Genomic DNA, 21,458 nt, shown 5'->3' with positions numbered 1-21,458 from the left:
GCGGGTGCTGGTGGGGGCGCCGGCCCGGACTGGGGCGCTCGCGGGCTCCCGGCTCCGGGCGGCGGCTGCCGCTGCACATGATCAGGAAGCGGCCGCACCAACAGGGCGGCGGTGGCGGCCTGGCCGTCACCGCCACTCCAGCCGCGCTCCAGGCACCCGCACACCCGCTACCCCCGCGGGGTCCCCGAGGCCACCCCTCTGCGCCCCCCGCCTGGCACCCCGCCGCGCGCAAAGTCCCGTCCCGGCTGCAGGAGCAGTCCCTTCCCCGCCCGCAGCCGCACACCCGGCGAGGCCGGCCGTCCGAGGGGAGACCCCCGCCCCAGGGCGCCGAGGCCGGGCGACCACCCGCGGGGAAGTCCAGCCCTCCCCGAGACCCCCTCTCTCTCACCGCCTTCTCCGGGGAGGAGGAATGGGAAGAGGGCGGCCGGGAAAGGGACCACCCCCCCACCCCGGCCGCCGCCGCCTCCCCCCAGCGCCACCCGGAGGGAGGAGGACATGGCTCTCCGCACTCGCGACCGGACCAGCAGCCGGGGGAGCGGGGCGCCGCCGCCGCTCTCCCCGCCCGCGCCCCCCGCCCGGGCGCGCCCCCTAGCCCGGCGGGCGCCCACCCAGCCCTTGACAGCCCCCCCGCCGGCCGCCCCTGCGCCCAGAGTGGGGGTGTCGGCCCGGGAACCTGGAGCCGGGGACGGTTGTATGTACACACATACATACACACACACACGCACACACACAGAACACGACGCGTCGATTTCCTTCGCTCCTCTTCCAGCTGTTTTCCGTGCAGCCGACTGGGGTTTTGGGTTTGTTTGCTGGTTGTTGCTTTTGCCCCTCTCGGGAGATCGGGGGAGGAGGGATTTTAATCTAAATAAGGGGAGAAGGGGATGGGGGAGGGGGGAAAGAATCAGAGGAGGAAAAAAAAATAGCCACTTACTGTAAAGTGTAAATGGATCTGGGGTTGCGTGGGGAAGGGGGGGCAGAGGGAGAGAAACAATGTCTTGCGGCTGCTGTTGCTCTGGCTGCTGCTCCACGGGGCTTGTTTTGGATCCCCCTGCAGTGAAACAGGTCCTGTACGGCTCCGCCACTGTAGTAGAAATGATGTCTGCGGTATACTCTGCTCTCTCCTCCTCCTCCTCCTCCTCCTCCCCCTCCTCCCGCTCCCCTCCCCTCCCTCCTCCCTCCTCCCGCCCGCCCTCCCTCCCTCGCGCTCTCTCGCGCTCGCTCGCTCGCTCGCTCCAGTATGTAAATGTGTAATAGAAGCCAAATATGGAGCAGTTGGCTGCCGCCGCCGCAGCTCAAGGATCCGACTTCATGGGGGTGGGGGGCACCCTCTGGCGGGCGGCCCGGCGAGCCGCACAGAGCACGGCGAGCGCACCGCGCGGCGGCCGGCCCGCGCCCTTAACCCTTCGCTGCGCGCCGCCCGGGGAGGCGGGCACCTTTCCCAAAGAGTGGCTCGGGATGGGGTGCGGGGGAGGGGAGACGAGGACCGGAGGGCAAGGTTCCTTCCAGGTTTGGGAAGGGGGCGGGGAGCTGGGCGATGAGGTAATTTGAGCGGTGACGGGTCGGTCCTCGCGCGCCTCCCTGGGTCCCTGCACCTAGTTGGAGGGGACTGAGCGACAACAGGGCGCTACTCAGGCAACCTGGGGGACTCCCCCAAGGGCTGTCAGGCTTCAGCTGGGAGCCGATGAAACACCCCAGGGGGGTGGGGAGGTCGGCCAATTCTAATCCCGACGTGTCCTTGGTCCCCAGCGCTCCGAGCAGCGTCTAAAAGGGCTCACTCTGATCATCAGCTGCACGTTAAGCCGCAAACCGGCGTCGCTTCGGCGTTCCGGAACCCAGGCCCGGGGGGCCGCGGGGATTGCCTCTGCGTGCAACTCCGGAAAGTTTCAAGGGGTCCCCCGACTGCACAGGCACCCTCACCTTTCCTGTCTGCGAACGCTGGCGACCGCCCGACCCTGCGCTCTTTCTCTCTCCGCAGGTCCGGAAATCGGCTTTGGTATGGAACTACTCCGCTCTAGCCTGGAAAGGAGACCCGCGCACTCCTCTCGCAGCTAATTTCGGATCATTAATTTAATCGGAAATGAGGTAACCAGTGTAGGAGACAGAGAAAGCAACCGGAGCATCAAATGACAGTTCTCGAGAATCGACGAGGAACTTAAATCTGGACTCAGGGTTTCAGTGCGGTCCCCGACTCCCACCACCCCGCCCCTCCGCCTGTCCCGCCGCCGCCAGGTGTGACCTCCACGCGAAGGAATCTTCTTCGGATGGGTGCACCTTGCCAACAGGTGTGGCACCTGGAGGACTTAGGAGGCGCCTCCAGACTAAGGGCGCTCAGTGCGGCGTTCTTGTTGCAGATGATTCTGGAAGGCCGGTAGGTGTCGGGAGACATTTGACCTTCTTCAGGTGCTTAGAACTAAGTGTCTGGAAACATGATCCCTTCGCGTAAGTTTCTTTCTGAAAGCCACCAGTCTTGACTGTGAGCTGTATTTGAGAGATCTTTTGGCTGAGTTTACTTATGACCTAACGATTAGTCACCAACTGAGGCAGGGCACAGGATGATCAAAAAAAAAGTGTCAGTTTTTACACAACTCTGGCCTGCAAGAGCCTACGTGCTTCATAAATAAAAATAAACATACGAGCGAGGAAGGTGCAGAGCCCCGGAAATATTTTTTTCTCACGTTTTTGAAATACCGTGCACATATACATGGCTATTTAAGTATAACTACTACTGTTCACTCTTACTCATTTCTACAACTTTTTTTTTCCATTTAAAAATCGATTATTGTTACGGTTTAAACCTCGGGTTGGTCTAAAGTGACATTGTTGGTCTCATTACAGCCTCTAGTGGACAGTTAACATCAGTTTCCTGAAAAGGCTCTGACTGGTTTTGTTTTCGCTGACAAGCTTTATCAAGGTGAAGGTTAGTACGTAAGAGTATAACCGGGTAAAATGTCCCCTCACCCCTATCCTCACCCCCGCCCCCAACACCCTACTTGGCAAAGACGACTTCAGAAAGGAGCAGAAGCTTGTTGGCTTTGTATAGAAAAGACGTATGCTTTGTGCTGCAGGTATTATTATTACTGGACTGTGAATAAACAGAAAGCTTCTGCTATTCATTTCAGTTTCAGACAGCTTTCATAAAAACTAAATTCATCTCAAATATTTTTATAACAGAAAATATTGGTTGCCATGTTTTTGGCTTAACTGTGATGTTTTTATTCCAACTCATAATCTGCAAACTGTCCAATCCACCTCCACTCTATTTTTAGACATCTTACATTTAGATAATTTTCAGTTAAAAAAAAAGCTAATATTGTAATTATTACGTTGGCACAAGCAGTTAATTTACGTGATTTTAACAACCTTAAATTAAAACACGTAATTCAGATTAGAGTTAGTCAATTAATTTAAATGTTCTCTCAAGGAAGCTAAATATGTATATTACCCAAATGGTAAAAACAATTAATAAGAAATGTGTCATTTACTTTCTTAGCCATTAAGTTTAAAGCCACAAACTGCCACCAAAATCTGTAACTATTTCTTCCTGCAAGATCCAACATAAACACCATACTCATGAAACCGTCTCATTACCTTTAGTACTGAAATATTTTGTTTTCAGATGGCAAAATATTAAATGTACAATCACAAATAACAGGCACTGACTCTTTAGAAACAAGACTTTCACGTGCAAATAAAAACTCAATGAAAAAGGGCAGAGCTTCCAAGAAGCTAGTAGGCAAATATATAGTACTATAGTCCTACTCATAAGGCTGGTGTTATGTTTGTAAAAGCATAAGTCAACCTTTGAAATTACAGGAAATCGATAAATAAGGCCTGATGAGCTTGACTCATATCCTGTGTCATAGATTGTTTAAATACCATGAAAAATAATTGTAATCAAATATCTATTTTACTGTTTTGGTGGTATCTACTCTTGAAGGTGTTAAATGGGCCAGCAAGTATATATTATATAATTACATATTACACCCTTACTTCTTAAAGTGTAGTTTTCAAAGTAGCCACAGCAGCACTTGGGAGCTTTTTAGACATTCAGAGTCAAGGGTTCTACCCCAGACATACCAAATCAGAATCTGCCTTTGAACCAGGCCCCTGGGTGATTCCTAAACACATTATCATGTGAAGAACACTGGTCTATACCACAGGGATCAACCTAAATAAATTTGGGCACAGGTGCAGAAGTTAATTCCTCTATTTATTTCTTTTTTGCTCCTTTTTAGTAAGTACAGCCCTTATTAATTTGTGCTTTTCAATGAAAAATTATTATGTTATATGCTTTGGATAAATACTACTGCATTGTAAGTGCACACATCTGCATCATTATTGCCAAAAGAGAATGCTCTGCTGAGGAATGTACTGGGGTCTTGAACATGAACATTTTCTTCATGGCAGCAGAGGGAGCACAAGAGTGCTTAATAAAACCAGTGCACAGGTCTCTCCAAATCATGACAGATTTTAAATTGTAGTATATGTTTTCATTGGAAGTAGCCTGTTATGTGGTTCAAAATGAAGCAAATCAACTGAGCAAACACAGATAGGCTTACCAGGTCATAACTATGTAATTGTAAAAGCCAAGTACCAAAAAAGTTATGGAACCACGTCGTGCTTTCATAACATTGAGTCATTTAATTGTTTCAGTAATGCTTTGAGGTATTCATAAATGAGGGAAATTTACAGACTAAAGATCCAGAGCATTTTTATAGTTTTAAAGGTTTTTCAAAGTTATTCTTAGATAATATGTTTATATATTTATTATTTATTTACAAGCAGTCATTTATTCTGCATCTACAATAACTAAGACCTGAGAATATAAAACTGAGTAAGACATCTTAGTGTGCAAGGAGATCAGAGCAGAACAGATCTTACCTTTGGAAAACTGTTAATTTTTACCATGATGAAACAAAAAGATTCATAGTTGATGCAATCCAGCACCTGCCAGAATCATAGCAATCAGACTTCCAAATATGAGAATCAAACATTAGAATCATTAAAAATTTGAGAGGCGGGGGGGACAATTGTACAACTCTTGAGCAAAAGTTGACTTATAAGCTAATATTAATATTTCAAATTTGTACAACAAACAAACGTGAAGATATAATGTGTATTTTATTTGAATGTCTTCCCTATCACAAAATCACATGAGTAAGTTGAGTTGGTAAACATTTATTTATTTTTATCTTTTCTAAAATGCTAAAAAGAATTTTTCTCCCACACTAAAGAGGGTTTGCCAAGTTTCTGCCTGGAGCAATTTGTTATGGCTGTGTAATAAATCCCAGAAAGTTTGAATTTTTAATGGAAACACTGACAGAATAAAGAGGGTGTAATCCTACATATGTCATTTAAAAATCTGAGCAAACCATAGTGTGCTTGCAAAACAAATATACTTTCCTTAGATTGCACTCACAAATAAGGCTGGGGAGACCAGAAAAGTAAAACAAACTCAAAACAAAAGTGAAAAACACTCACACAATAGACTCTGAGGTCAGCTCACCACACCCAGACTAAAGTCACTGGGCTCTGTGCGTGGCACCAAGACTCTTAAAAGACATACTTCTGAATCATCTTTCTTGACCCTCCACCAAACTGTAGCAAGACAGGCTTCCTGGGAATGAAAATGACATTAGCATTAGTCAAGAGTGAAATTAAAGTCATTGTACTGAAACATCTGCCAACAGTCTATGATTTCATAGTACCCACCTCTGAAATAAGACTCTGTCTACAATTAAAAACAAAGAAAAAAAGGTACTTTAGGTCTTCACTATCCACTATGTCTATTGAGCACTTGAAATGTGTAATTAGTCCAAATTAACATGTGCTGTAAGTGTGAAATATTCCTCAGATTTTAAAAACTTGGTATAAAAAATACATATTTTACATATAATATATATTATTCATTATTCTTATATTAATTTTATGTATTATATATACACACATGCAACATCTCCATTTTTACATTGATTAAATGTTGAAAATATTGGGTTATTTTTTAATAGTGTATATTGGGTTAAATAAAATATATTATTAAACTTCATTTTACCTGTTTCTTTTTACTTTTTTTTTTTTTTTTTTTTGAGACAGGGTCTAGGTCTGTCACCCAGGCTACAGTGCAGTGCAGTAGTGCAGTCTCTGTTCACTGCAACCTCCACCTCCTGGGCTCAAGTGATCCTCCTACCTCAGCCCCCTGAGTAGCTGGGACCACAGGCACACGCCACTACGCCTAGCTAATTTTTGTGTCTTTTGCAGAGACGGAGTTTCACCATGTTGCCCAGGCTGCTATTGAACTCCTGGGCCTTGGCCTTCCTAAGTGCTGGGATTATAGGTGTGAACCACCACGCCCAGCCTCTTTTTACTTTTCTTAATGTGGCTACTATAAAGTTTAATATCACATGTGTGGAAGGGTTATATATTTCATTTCTAATGAACAACACTGATACAGATATTGGGGCTGAGAAGGCACAGGAATTGGTTCTAAGAACCCAGTTTGAGACCTTAGACTCCCAGCATGGCTCCCTGCAGTGGTGTGGTAAATAACTTATTTTTCTGCCTTCCCCATGTTCCCCCCTTACGCTGTGTAACATAGAACTTATCGTACTCTGTTATAATGATCACTGAGAGTAGACTGTCAGTGAATGCGTGATCTCACTGGTAGATCTGTTACAGGCCTGCGAAACAAAAATTTGTTAGGCTTATCTGTGACTCAGTCTTCTCAAGCTCTGGTACCTTGTCACCCTGGGAGGCTGATGGAAAACCTATGCTCTGTTTTCGAAAGCACAAGCACAAGCATGCTAGAGTTACAGCTGGTTTTGCTGCTTGTGGCTAAATGGTTTGGGGCCGATACTTTCTAGTGACAGATGGCTTTGGACATTGATAATGAAAATTACATAATTTCTTGCTTAACTAAAAAACATCAAGGCCACAAAAAGGAAATCTGTTTAAAAAAAAACTTTCTAATATATTTAGTACCATAGGATGCTCTGAAAAGAAATAAGATTATTTGTAACCATCATTGTTTATTTTGCAAGCAAGACCTAGATAAATTTTCATCGATGCAGCTCTGACCAAGACTGAATGTAAGGCAAGTATCATAATTTATGGTCTTAGTCATCTAAAGAACATAGCTCTTCTCACATGGAAAGAAAACAGACAACATTTTGAGGCTTAGAATGAATGAGTTGAACTTTGTTTGGTATTGGCCAGGAGCATTTGGAAATGTATTAAAAGCATTTCATTAACAACTTGGCATTTTGTTTCCTCAAAAGAAATACATTTTCCAAATTAAAATCAAAGCCAGAAACCACCATTTTTTGAACTGAAGGTAGTGGCAGCTGATGGGTTGTGCATGTTAAGCTGAGGGTGCCTTCAGAATAAGATCATGAACAACAACAGGCTGCAAAAATAAACACCAAATTTTTATGGAAGGAGTGAAGCAGTGTTCTTTGTTGTTCTAACTTGATGACATTAAAATATGTGGCTATAAGCTCTCGTAGTTACTTTATTTTTCTTGAGTCAATATTGGCCAGGAGAAGCTGATCTGAATGAGGGTCAGAGTTTAAGAAAATTATTTAATGAGGAATTTACCAAGTTTACCCCCAAAGAGGGAGAGTTAGAGAAAAATGCATTGGCAAACTTTGCTTTTTGACATAAATAACTAGAATTCACCAAGGAAATGGCCTGTGTCAGGGTTTCAGTGAGGGTTGTCAGGCAGTTTGATATTTGCAGAACCCCTCTCTGTCAGGCCTCTCCAAAGTTTAACTGCTGGGAGATCTGGGAAGCTCTCAAGACTGGCGACTGAAGATACTGATTTGCTTTGTGTCTGAGACACAGGCATAAAACGATGGCTACTGCCACAGATGCTTTCTGACAGAGCAGAAGAATAGCACACAGACTTAAACTGTACATTACAAACAATCCCTTTTAAGTACAAAATGAATGCACAGAATGGAAGACCCTGTCAGCTAGAATACAAGTAAATCAAGTAGAAGACAAATTATTCACTCATACCACTACAGCCAAATTTTTATTCTGCTAACTGCACTGTCATGAGAGAGCTTTTATTCTTTGTCAGATGTTAACATTTATGCCTAGTGTTCCCTTATCGGAACGCTAAGCATGTGGGAGTTATTTATATCTTACTGCTCAAGGTCATCGCCAAGGTCTGACTGCAAAAATTCAAAAAATTGCAACCATAAATGAGTTAAGAAAATGGATACATCACAGTTATTAAAAATATATGAGGCACTGGATGCGTTTCCTCTGAGAGCCAATCAAATTACAGGATATGTTTCCTAACTCCCCACACCTATTCCAGTTTAAAAGTTGTAGCTTGAGTACCAGGAGTAAGAACAGGTGAACCCTTCACTCCCAGGGCTAGCTTTTCCTGCTGTCAATTTCATAATTATATTGCTCCGCCCCTTGGCTTAGCACTTCCTTTCCCCTCACTACCTTCTCACCCCAACCCCCAGCAATGAATCATCATGCCTTTAAAGAGACTTAGATGACCCAGTGTGAACTTTGCTGGCATCCTGTACATTCTTATGCCAAAAAAGGGGAGTTGCTCTAAGACAGAAACTAGCCAGACCCTGATGCAGATCTTGGAGGCAACAAGCTTGGGTGCTTATCTGGGAAGATCAGCAAGGAGTTAATTTTCCTAGATCACAATGATGATTCAGAATTGCATATCTCAAGTTCATGATTGGGTTTTTAAGAACCCAGTTCGACCCTTTGTGCAGAAAGGAATATATCAGAGGGAAAAATGTTGGCAGATCTCCTTATGCAATCAGGGCAAAGGAATTTATACCACATTCAACTCTTTGATTTCTCCAGATCTGGCTGAGGGTGGGGTTTCCATATTTGTGCTTTGGCAAATGTGTCCAGTAATTAACTCCTCCTGATATATGCCCCTAGTGTTCTTCCAGGTTATCATGTGCTTATTTGTGCGTTTATTAAAACCAGAAACATTTTTGCCCCTTCATTGTTTAAATACTGTGTCTGAGTAATACGGGTTAAATAGACAACAAGAGCCTTGCCTTTTAAAGACTTTACTCCCTACCTAAAGAGGTGAAGGAGATATCATTTAAATAACATTATGCCTGTGCAGATACCTTCTATATGGAAAGCCCTTTCTTCTCCTCCCTCCTTTTTTTTTTTTTTTTTTTTTTTTTGCATGGAGATTTTATCCTCATGCTTTTGAGATCCGGCTCAAGCATCAACACTTCTGTGAAGTCTTTCTTGATTATCACAGGAGTCTGCGGCTCTGCCCAATGTGTGAGTCAGAGAAGTGCTATTTTCTTATTCTTTTTATTTATACAATATTTTTTTAAACCTCTAACCGAAAAAAACAGGGCCATAAGCACAGATGGAGAGAGTATCCTAAGTGGGAGCTCTCTTACTTGAATACTTCCTGCTACTCCCAAACCCATTTGACCTCCCTTACAGTTTCAGCGTGCAACTGCGCTTCCTTTGTTTATGCTCCAATTATGTGACTCTCCTCCACTGATCAGTTCTTCATGTAACTTTCCACTGCCCTCTGTTATGTGTTGAATTGTGACCCCAAAAGATACATCGAAGTCCTAACCCCAGTAACTATGAGTGTGGCCTTATTTGGGAGTAGGATTTTTGCAGATGTAATTAGTTAGGATGAGGTTTTACTGTTTTAGGGTGGACCCTAAATCCAATGCAACTGTTGCCCTCATAAGAAGAGAAGACACAGAAACAGAGGAGACACAGGGTAGATGACCATGTGAAGACAAGGCAGAGACTGGAGATATGCTGCCACAAGCCAGGAAATGCCAGGGATTGCTAGCAACCACCAGAAGCTAGAAGAGGCAAGGAAGCCTCCTCTCCTAGGGCATTTAGAGAAAGGATGGCCCTGTTGACACCTTGATTTCAGACTTCTAACTTCCAGAACTGGGATGGAATAGATACCTGTTGTTTTAAGCCAGCCAGTTTGTGCTACTTTGTTATAGACACCCTAGGAGACGAATACACCCTCCTGATGATATCCATGATTCCAGGTCTGTTGCATTCTCCTTTCTTCTCTTTATTTGCATATATGGCCCTACCTCTTCCTGCTGCGGATACTCCTAGGTAATCTGTTCTGGATGTACTTTTGGTCTTGCACCTATGACAATACCAATAAACAAAGAAAAGATCTAATGGAATAGAAAACTTACAGAGTTCTAGAACCGCCTCCTCGTCATCCCAGAGAAAACGTCTGGCTTCTGGCCCCAGGCCTCAGAGAGCACAAGTACATTGCAGCCCTGCACGGGGCCTCAGCTGGTGTTGGCGTCCTCCTCAGCCCTCCTCAGCTCCCTCTGCTGGGCGCCCGGTGCACCAGCAGCTTCCGTCTTCAGAAGTAGTCTTCCAGCATGTGGGTGGGGTTGGGGTGAAGAAGAGACCGAAAAAACTAAATTAATTTGATATTGAGGAAATACAGTGCTAATTGTTTGGCTTTATTTTACTGTCTATTTGAGTGTTATCAAAGTGCTTATGAAGACCTTGGTCTTTCTGATTCTCCTTTTTCAAAAAAAAAAAAAAAAAAAACGAGAAGCTCATTTGTTTCAAGAAGTTTCCCTCAGCGAGTGGAAGGGGAGGCCTCACACTCAAGCCAGAATACCAAGGAAGTCCTCTTGAGATGGATAAAGCAGTTCTTACATGCAAATCTCAGAAAATGGCAACTCCATCTTTCCACCTGTTCAAGCCCAGAACCGTTGGCAGTATCTTGACTCTCTCATCAGACCCCACATCCAATTTGCCAAAAATCCAATTAAATATACCTTCAAAACATATCCAGAATCTGACCATTTTTCAGCCCTGGGACTGCTACCACTGGCGTTAAACCACGACTGTCCTTCGTCAGGGTTACTGCAACAGCCTCCTAAATAGGCCCTTGCTTCCCCAATTACCAGCCCACACCAGTCTACTGCTTGCGTCGGTTGATGCCACAGCTCTGCTCAGAGACCAAGGGCTCCCCCATGGTCAAGTAAAAGCCCTTCATGGCCTACAAGGCTGGCCTTGATCAGGTCCTCAACTTTTCTCATCTCATCTATCCCTGTCCTTGCTCCCACACTGCCAGCCTCACTGTCCTCTTTGCTGGTCCTCAAACAAGCCAGCTGCTCTCTTGCCTCAGGGCCTTTGTATTAGCTGTTCCCTCGGCTTGGAATGCTTTTCCCTCTTGTGTTCACATGGCTCACTCCTTCATCTTCTTCAGGTTATTTTTTCTAAGAATCAACCTCCTAGTGAGGCCTGCTGTGAACACCCTACTGAAAATTCTACTCCCTCACTTTCCTGATCCACCTTGCCCTGCTCATTAATCCCATAAATGTGTTGCTTTATAACATTCTGTGTCATCTACTTTGTTTGTTTATTGTCAGGAGGGCAGAGTTTTTTTTTTTTTTTTTTGTCTGGCTCATTCATCTAGAATAGTTCTTGGCACACGATAGACACCCACTAAATAGGCATTGACTATTAAATGAATTAATCAATAATATTTTCCAGAACCTACTATGTGCAAAGTTCTATCAGCCCCCAACACAATGATTATCTCATTAGGAGCTAATCCAAAACTAATCCATCTGGTCCACACTATGGTATAATACATGTTCTCTTTACTTGACCCTTACCTTAGTGTCTGACATGACTATTAAAGCTGAATTGGAATGAACTGAGCCTCACACTTAGGCTTTGCAAGATGTCATTTCATTTCATCCCCATGATGATGCTGTGAGATAGAGATCATTATTCTCACTTATTCGGTGATTAAACTGAGGCTTGGCGTTTAAAGGACCTGCCCAAAGTTCAAGATCACCCAGCACTGGTTTCAAAGTGAAGTTATCCACCTATGCAGCCTGAGAATTGTTAACAAGCCATTACCTGAATGAAATAGGACAGTTAGAGTCATAACACTGCATTGCAATCTTTTGGCTAAGGGATCATTTTTAATCCAATCTCTAGTTTTTGGATTATACGTGAATTATGAATAACACCTGTATCCCAGAAATTAAAGCTGGTGATGCTCATTGAGAACTCAGTATTTCTCCATAAGCAAATTGGCTTCAGATCAACCTAAGTGGTTTCCCAACTAACAGAACTCCATTCCAGCTTATAATTTTTACTCATGCTACTACATGGGCTGGGAATGACTCTCACTTGAAGTTCATGCTTGAATCCCTAGAACCCTTTCCTATTAAAGTCCTGTCTAAAGTATCCCATTACGGTAAGGACGAAGGAGATTGTAAAGGGCCAACATGAATTCTCAAGCCTAATTTAATGACTTAATTTCCTTCAGTTACTCTGGGCTGAACTTCTCCTGTTCTACCCGCAAGCTTCCCAGAGTCCTCTGTGACCAGAATCGAAGCATAGTGTCTGAAAGTAGCCTGGCCACACAAGATGTGCAAAACACTATAACCTCTTCACAGCCTCACTCCACTTTGTATTTGAGGGAAATGATTCTAGAAGCTGAAATAGACCAGAGTTCAACAGTCTGGGAAATTTGAAGAAGAAAAAAGGAAGAGAAAAAAAAAAAAAAAAAAAAAACCAAGCCCTGCATTTGCAGAGATGTGAAGAGAACCCAGCTCTCTGAAGTTGGAAGGAAGTGAGAAGACCCTATTTGTGGCTGCAGGAGAGGAAAAGAAAAGAGACCCGCAAGGAAACTACCAACAGATGGTAAATACATTTTTAATTCTTCTGTCATACTGTGTGGACTTGTGCACATTTGTCCTGCTGTGTTAGGCTCCCGAAATAGCTAGCCATGGAATTGCAGAACAGTTCTGCTGCAATTTGAGATTCAGGAAACCATGCTAGCTGACAAAACAGGAAGGGCTCATAGTAGGATGGAGTGGATTTGCTCCCAGTTTGCAGCTCCTCAATGTGGCATCTGCTGTCATTCTTAGTGCAGGAAAATTCTCTCACATGTCAGGTCTCATTGGTGATGTTTTGCAACATACTATCTCAAATTGCCCCCCGAGCCCTAGTTGTAATTGTTAAATGTTGACACTACGCATATAACTCCCAAAGATGAAAGAGAGTGAGGTCCATTGATTTATGAATCCTGAGTCCTCCAGGGAACATCACAAACACACATGGCAGCCCAGAGCTCTTCACCTAGTCTTCCTCATACTTTTAGTATGAGGTTGCTCTACAAGAACCTAAAGAGGTAGGACCCGAAAGCACATTCAGTTGACTCCGCATCTAAGAAGTGACCAGTGATTGGTACCAGGAATGATTAGGTTCCCAACCCCAACACCATCTCTCAGTGCATCTGCAAAAAAAGAAACAAGTGTCAATGAATCTAACTGGATGCAGGATAATGAGGAGAGGGTGGCCTATTAATTATAGTGTGAAAATATAGCTATACAATGCCATTTTATTAGAACTGGAAAGATCCTTACAGAATCTAGTTCAATTTTTTTTTTCATTTTATAGACAGGAATCTGGGCCAAAGACTTGCAGGAAATTGGCAAAGATCATACAACCAGTTTGTGGCAAATTCAGTACTGGAACCTAAGACATCTCCCTCCCAGTCCTGTGTTTGTTCTCCTCGAGTCCTCATAGAAGGTGGACACTGCTGTGATGAGCAAAATCCAATTCTAGAAGATTTTGATCATGGCAGCCCGCACACTTGGGTTCTTATAAAGTGAGATGATGGCGTTTCTGTCTGGTCTGTAGATGTTTGGGAAACTGGTTGATATTCTTTACAAGTAAGGTTTCAAGCTAAAATAGATTTGTTAATTTCTGTCCTAACCCCCTGTGGATTGTTTCTAGATTATATAGCTACCACACTATTTGGCACAGCTGGGATCCTCTTTTCATGAAATAGCAGGGAAGATTGGTAGATAAGGATTAAAAAGCATTGGCAGAGGAGACAGGGGGACTTACACAATTACTTCCTACCCCAGTGCCTTCCTGGTCTAAGAACTTCTTCCAGCCTCTTTTGGAAAGAGAGGTAAGTGGGAGGAAAGGGGATTTTTATCTTTTTAGTAAAAGAAAGGATAACAAAAACACTTTAGCACTGCTCAATTTGATGAAATCTTGATTTCACATAGTTTAACTTTCTACCAGACTAAATATATTCTTGTTCGAAATAACATATATATTCATAGATAACTTTTCCAGTGGATACATATGTAGTTCATTAATAAAAACTCTTCTCAATCAGCTATTTTAAAAAGTGTTCTTTCCTGTTTTCTAGAAAGTTAATCAGTAAGCTCCTCAATAGCTAGTTTGGCAGTAAGGTCTCTTAAATTTCGCAATTTTAGTCAGCATTTTGCTTTGTTGTTTTGCACATAATTTCAGCAACATTTTATGCTATTTTTGTTGTTGTTGTTCTTTTTGAGACAGTGTCTCACTCTGTCCCCCAGGCTGGAGTGCAGGGGCATGATCATGGCTTACTATAGCCTCAACCTCCTGGACTCAAGCAAACTTCCTGCCTCAGCCTCTCAAGTAGCTGGGATTACAGGCGTGCACCATCACACCCCGCTAATTTATTTTCTTTTTTGTAGAGATGGGGGTCTCACTGTTGTTGCCCAGGCAGGTCTCAAACTCCTGGGCTCAAGCAGTCCTCCTGCCTTGGCTTCCCTAAGTGTTGGGATTACAGGCCTGAGCCATTACACCTCGCCTTATCCTATTTTTGTGGTGGCAAAAAATTATACTTGTTAGATATACACATGGAATTCTTTGTTTTGAGAATTAATTTGATCATTTTGAATATTCTTAGAAATTCACTGTCTACTTGATCATGGTGGATAAGCTTTTTGATGTGCTGCTGAATTTGGTTTGCCAGTATTTTATTGAGGATTTTTGCATCGAAATGTGGCACATATACACCATGGAATACTATGCAGCCATAAAAATGGTGAGTTCATGTCTTTTGTAGGGACATGGATGAAGCTGGAAACCATCATTCTCAGCAAACTATTGCAAGGACAAAAAGCCAAACACCTCATGTTCTCACTCATAGGTGGGAATTGAACAGTGAGAACACATGGACACAGGAAGGGGAACATCACACACCGGGGACTGTTGTGGGGTGGGGGGAGGGGGGAGGGATAGCATTAGGAGATATACCTAATGTAAATGACGAGTTAATGGGTGCAGCACACCAACATGGCACATGTATACATATGTAACAAATCTGCACATGTACCCTAAAACTTAAAGTATAATTAAAAAAAAAAAAGAAATTCACTGTCTATCTCCATGATCTAGTAATGGATTTGGAGGTGGAGGAGGGTAAGAATTATCTTAAGTGAATTATTTTCAGTAGAGCAGTAATGAAGGCATACTTTAGGTTATTTCATTCCTATGATCCAAATTTGATTATCTAGCTAAGATCACTGGGGACATTTGAAGCTTTAATAATTACAGCTCAAGGCCTCAGGAAAAAAAAAATTACGTTTACTACACATTCACACAGCCTTTCAGAGAGTTGCCAAATGAGGGCTGATTTAAAAAATAGATTGATATCAAGATTCCATTTTGAGAGTTCAAACTCTGTTGACATAAAAACAAACGCTAGATTTAAACAATTGTTTTGTGTAGAACAGTTAAACATTGTTTATTTGAAAGAGTAAAAAACATAAGCTATTGATTTTACCTTTCGTTTTGGAGGACAGCTTTAGGATTTTTTCCCCTAGAAAGTTTTGAGGCCAGGATTTTTACTACAAGTGCCCTGTTCGCTGACGTGCCAGCACATCTTTGAAGCTGTCTCAGCTTCTAGGTCAAAGGCTCCCTCCCTGTGAGCCAGATGCCAGTCTTATCCTTAGACTCCCATGAGCTTCAGAAATAAATCAACTTTTCAGTAAAATCCACTGACAGCTCTGTTTTACATAAAAGCGTGCGGCCTGAGGATGTAATGCAGTTTTGCATTTTAGGTGGACAAGAAAAGAAAGAAAGCATCCCATATCACTGAGAGACAATTTCAAGTGGAGTTGCCATTACGAAAGCCAGGGGGTGGCTTGGAGGTATTGCACCCACTCTTCCTGCAGCCTGTCCAACCCCAGCACGTAGTACTCACACAGTAGAAAACCAATGAAGTACAAATGGCTCTACAATGTTCTTGTCCTTGTGTAGCACTGGTGAGTAACATCCATGAATTGAAGAAGTGTTGAGCAGGTCAGCACCCTGAGGCCAAAATCTCCTCCTTGTGGCGAGAAAAGAAACAAATGAAAAAACTCCTCTCCGTGCAACAACACAAAGTAATCTCACAATGTTGGAAAATACAAAAGAGGCAAGACATAAAAGAAGTCTTGCTATACTGTTCCATTTGTACAAAATTTAAAAATATGAAAAACTAATAAATAGTGTTACACTAATTATACTTGTTTACCTATGATGAAGAGAGAGGATTAGGATTAGAATGGGACATGATGATGGCTTCTAGGGTGCTAGAAAGTTCTATCTTAACCTGGGTGGTGGTCACAGAGGTGTGTTCACTTTGTGACAATGAGTTTAGAATAATGCTATTCTAAAACATTAGAATAGGGTTGGGCGAGGTGGCTCATGCCTATAATCCCAGTACTTTGGGAGGCCAAGATGGACAGATCACTCGAGGCCAGGAGTTTGAGACTAGCCTGGCCAACATGGTGAAAGCCCGTCTCTATTGAAAATAAAAAAATTAGCGGGGCATGGTGGCGGGTGCCTGTAATCCAGCTTCTTGGGAGGCTGAGGCAGGAGAATCGCTTGAACCTGGGAGGCGGAAGTTGCGGTGAGCAGAGATTGCACCACTGTACTCCAGCCTGGGCAACAGAGCAAGACTTTCTCAAAAAAAAAATACAGCATTTTTGCATAACTAAACTAATAGATATTGAGAAAAACAGAAAATTAAGACAAGTTCAGGGAAAAAAAAAATGACACCAAACCCCATGGTAGGGCAGTGGAAACTCTCATGCCTGGATCCAGGGAATGTTCATTGCAATTGTTCTTCTTGGTTAACCGTTTGGCATTATCTACTGAAGTTGAAGACATGCATATTCAGTGATCCGGATTTCCACCACTGGGTAATATCCAAGAGAAATATGTACACATGAGAACCAGAAGAACAGCAACTCTATTCATAACAACCCTAAACTGAAAACAAGTCAAAATATCAACAGTAGAGAAGATAAATAAAATGTCATGTATCCAAACTTGGAATACTATACAGCACTGAAAACAAATGAACCACAGTACTCTCACAACATGGATGAAACTTAAAAATTAAATGGGCCAGACATGGTGGCTCACGCCCGTAATCCCTGCACTTTAAGAAACTGAGGCAGGAGGATCTCCTGAGGTCAGGAGTTTGAGGCCAGCCTGGCCAACATGTCGAAACCCCATCTCTGCCAAAAATACAAAAATTAGCCGAGCATGGTGGTGGGTGCCTGTAATCCCAGCTACTCTGGAGGTGGAGGCAGGAGAATCACTTGAACCTAGGAGGTGGAAGTTGCAGTGAATTGAGATCGCGCCATTGCACTCCAGCCTGGGTGACAAGAGCGAAACTCTATCTCAAAAAAAGAACAAAAAACAAAAAATGGTAAGAGGCAAAAAATCATATGCTTCCATATACAGTACTTAAAGTTCAAAAAGTAGAAAAAATATATAGTATTTAGCCCTGTATACTTAGGTGTTAAAACAATAAAACAAAGCAAGGTCTTGCTGTATCGCCCAGGCTGGAGTGCAATGGTGTGATCACGGCTCACTGCAGCCTCAACTTCCTATGCTCAAGTGATCCACCTGTCTCTACCTCCCAAGTAGCTGGAACTATATAGGCGCATGCCACCATGTCCAGCTAATTTTTAAATTTTTCGTAGAAGCAGAGGTCTTGCTATGTTGCTCAGGCTGGTCTCCAACTCCTGGGCTCAAGCAATTCTCCGGCTTTGACCTCCCAAAATGTTGAGATTACAGGCATGCACCATCATGCCCAGCTCTGTTCTATTTCTCGACTTGAGTCATGGTTACGTGAATGTTTACTTTATAAAATGGTATTAAGTTGTACTTTTCTATATCATGCACTTTCCCGAATGTATGTTATATTTCACAGTAAAAAGGGTGTTAAACATCACATGAAACCCAATTATTCGGAGATAGTGATAAATTGAACACCTTGACGTATATATACTCCCAGAACTTCTTTAATGCAATATAATCTGTCCATATTGCTTTGTAGCCTTTAATTTTTTTTTAATTAATGATATGCCCTCTCAAAAGAATTCCTCTTTAGGTTTTTTCCATTTCCACTTAATTTTAACTAAAAGTAAATATCATACAAGCTTTATGCCCCTCTGGAAGCCTAAAGCCACGGAGTGGCTTTCAGGAAATTAGGTTGCTTTAGCCTAAGCTACATTGATTCATAAACCAATCTACAGGATTTTGCCATAGCTCATGGGAGACTTTTCCTTCTCTGTTAATAATGTTGCTGCTTCAAAAGAGGAAAGCCTCTTTCCATCTCTTCAGAGTGCTAGCTCTGCAAAGGACAGGCCAGGAAATGAGGGGGAAAGGCCAGCGCAGGGGAGGGGACAGGGAGCTTGAGGCAGGGAAGGAGATCATCTTAGAACTGGTTGCAATGTCTGCCATGCTGAGCTCGTGCCTAGGCAACAACAGCAAGCAGATTTTCGAAGTGATCTAGGGATTCAAAATAAAAAAAAGTAGTTTCATTGCTTTTTCTTGCCCCTGGGATGGAACCAGTGTGCTTCCCTCTGCCTAGAACACCTTCCCCTTTCCCTTGTCCAATCTCCAAGCACGCTCACTGTTCTTCACGGTTGTTATCATCGTAGCCATTCACAGTCAAAGAACCCATCAATGAGCATCCAAACCTGATGGGGACCACACGAGAGCCCCATGGCACCCTGTATTTACCCCGCCACAGCATTCATCAGCCTATGCTGAAGTTACTATTTTCTTGTCTATGAATACTCCACTAATCTGTAAACTCCATGCACACAAGGTCAGTCTGTTTCACTGTAGTAATTCCAAGTACCAGGATATATTGGCCCTCGATAATATATTCCTTGGATGCATGAAAATCAGTGTGATGTGTGAAGTGAGATGAGACCTGGGGAGGGGGAAGGATTTATTTTGTATTTATTTATTTGTTTGTTTGTTTTAGAGACAGGATCTAGCTCTCTTGCTCAAGCTGGAGTGCAGTGGTATGATCAAAACTCACTATAGCCTGCAACTGCTGGGCTCTAGTGATTCTCCTGCCTCAGCTATAACTAAGACTACAGGTGCACACCACCATACCTGGCTAATTTTCTTTCTTTCTTTCTTTCTTTCTTTTTTTGACAGAGTCTTTCTCTGTCCCCCAGGCTGGAGTGCAGTGGCGTGATTTTGGCTCACTGCAACCTCCACCTCCTGTGTTCAAGCAGTTCTCTTGCCTCAGCCTCCCAAGTAGCTGGGATGACAGGCATGTGCCACCACACCTGGCTAATTGTTTTGTATTTTTAGTAGATACCGGGTTTCACCATGTTGGCCATGCTGGATTCAAACTCCTGACCTCAAGTGATCTGCCTGCCTCAGCCTCCCAAAGTGCTGGGATTGTAGGCGTGAGCCACTGCGCCCAGCCACCTGGATAAGTTTTTAAAGTGGGCCTTGCTCTGCTGCCCAGGCTGGTCTCAAACTCCTGGCCTCAAGCAGTCCTTCTGCCTTGGCATCCCAAAGTGCTGGGATTACAGGCGTGAGCCACTGCACCTAGCCAGGGAGGGATTTAAATTATGCTTCCCCAGTCCCTTCATCTGTAGAGCACAAATGGCTTCGGGTAGTCCAATCTGAAGAAATATGCTGACACAAGGTGGCACAACATTTTAAAATCTACAACTGTTCAGTTTCAAATACCTACTGGTAATAGCACTTTGCATTTGTATAGTGTTTGACATTAAACAGTTTCATGAATTATACAATTTCGACAACAAAGCCTCTGAGGTAAACTGGGACGATGTTAATATTACCATTTTGCAGATTCGAAAATTGTCTGAAAAAGGGTAAGTACATAGGCCCACATCACATGATCAGTTTTTAGTACAAGCCAGGGACTAGTGACCCCTTAGGTGCTGAAAGGGAAACAAATAGAGTCTGTACTGCATACAGATATATTTTCAGGGACAAGGGATGTTAAATAAATAATATGACACCTTTCTGCTGTTTTGATCTTCAGTAGATATTTCTTCCCTGTTGGAGTATATCCAGAGAGAAAGGTAAGAAGTCACATGTTCATCACATTCTTTATGCAACAGTAGTTAAAGGACATGAATCTGGACTAATTGCATCTATCAAACATAAAAAGATTTCATCATGTGCTGACAATGGGGAAAATAGTTTTGGCTTTTGTTGTCTGGCCCCCTCTCTTTTCTGAACATAAGCTCTTTTTCTTGTGGTAATCTTGGCAGAAGAAATGGCAGTAGGACAGAGGGGTTGGAGGAGGAGAAAGAAAAGGAAAGTAGAAGAAGATGGTCAGACATTGACAATACGGACAGGAGAAAGGGGTGGAGAGCAATGGGGTGGGGCCAAGGGAAGGACCCACAGCAAGCTTTGATTCTCTGGGTTGTGCCACTCAAGAAAACCAGCTGCAGCAGCATCACCTGGGATCCGGTGAGAAATTCAGAATCTCAGTCCCCACCTCTGACCTACTCAGTCAGATGCTGCATTTTAACAAGATCTCCAGGTACTTCCTATGCACATTACAGCTTGAGAAGCCCTTAGTTGCCCCCAACGAGTCTGAGCCAGTCTGATCAGTGTCATCAGCCTTAGACCTATTAATAGATGAAACTGGTTTGGTTGCCTAGAGACCTGGAAATCTGGTTGCTCCGTTCAGACTCCAAGTCTCAATGTTCTCTTACCACTTTGGCCAAAGCCTTGTGACTCCCAATCTGCCTCGGTTTCTCTGCTGAGTATTTCAGTTCTCGCAGAGGTTGGATCCTTGTACGGAATCCCAGCCACCTAAGCCTGGGTCCTGATTCTCTGCCAAACTCTGGCTCCCCACCTTCCCTTGGGAAGCAGGATGTGATTTCCTACTCTGGTGGCATCTTCTGGCTTGGGGCCCACTGTGACTAGACTGACCACCTGGAACCATGCCGGATTTTGAGTATTGTCACCTGGACCTCTTCCAGAACTGTGCTCTGCTGGCAGATAAGACTGACTCTGATATCCACACAGCCTGGGCCTCTGAGCTAATCACACCCTTTGACAACCGCACATGGCCTCCCTGGCTGCCCTTTGGGGATTGACTAGCTTCTGTCCCGCTGGGTCTTGGCTGCTTCCCCCTTCCCACTGGCCCGTGTTGATGTGGTCCTAGCCTGCTCTGTACCTAAATGTCTCCTACAAAAGAGGAGGAGGCCACAGTCCCTTCTTTCTATTAACATCCTTGACCCCATGGGCCTATTTCTGTGTGGGCCTTGAAATTCCAAAGACTACTCTTGTAGCTCTTTAGGTAAAAGATATTCTAAAAGTCCTAGATGACTTGGTATAAACAGGTT

At 43.5% G+C, this 21,458-nt stretch overlaps 1 protein-coding gene across 1 annotated transcript; it reads left to right on the top strand.

The window, feature by feature from the left end:
* The first annotated feature begins 77 nt into the window (after positions 1–77).
* LOC129473172 (basic salivary proline-rich protein 1-like) lies at positions 78–5,968 on the top strand. The gene is made up of 2 exons (XM_055263405.2): positions 78–800; positions 1,976–5,968. The coding sequence occupies exons 1-2, from the start codon at positions 78–80 to the stop codon at positions 2,069–2,071; spliced, it is 819 nt and encodes a 272-aa protein (XP_055119380.1). The 3' UTR covers positions 2,072–5,968.
* Positions 5,969–21,458: the final 15,490 nt, after the last annotated feature.

The sequence above is a fragment of the Symphalangus syndactylus genome, chromosome 23, assembly GCF_028878055.3.
Source record: "Symphalangus syndactylus isolate Jambi chromosome 23, NHGRI_mSymSyn1-v2.1_pri, whole genome shotgun sequence".
NCBI lineage: Eukaryota > Metazoa > Chordata > Mammalia > Primates > Hylobatidae > Symphalangus > Symphalangus syndactylus.
The sequence above is the reverse complement of the archived record's forward strand: the minus strand, read 5'-3'. Positions and strand labels throughout refer to the sequence as shown.

Coding starts and splice junctions, on each gene's coding strand:
- LOC129473172 (XM_055263405.2), top strand. CDS start 78: ATGATCAGGAAGCGGCCGCACCAACAGGGCGGCGGTGGCGGCCTGGCC. Junction 801..1,975: donor GCAGCCGACTGGGGTTTTGG/GTTTGTTTGCTG, acceptor CTCTCTCCGCAG/GTCCGGAAATCGGCTTTGGT.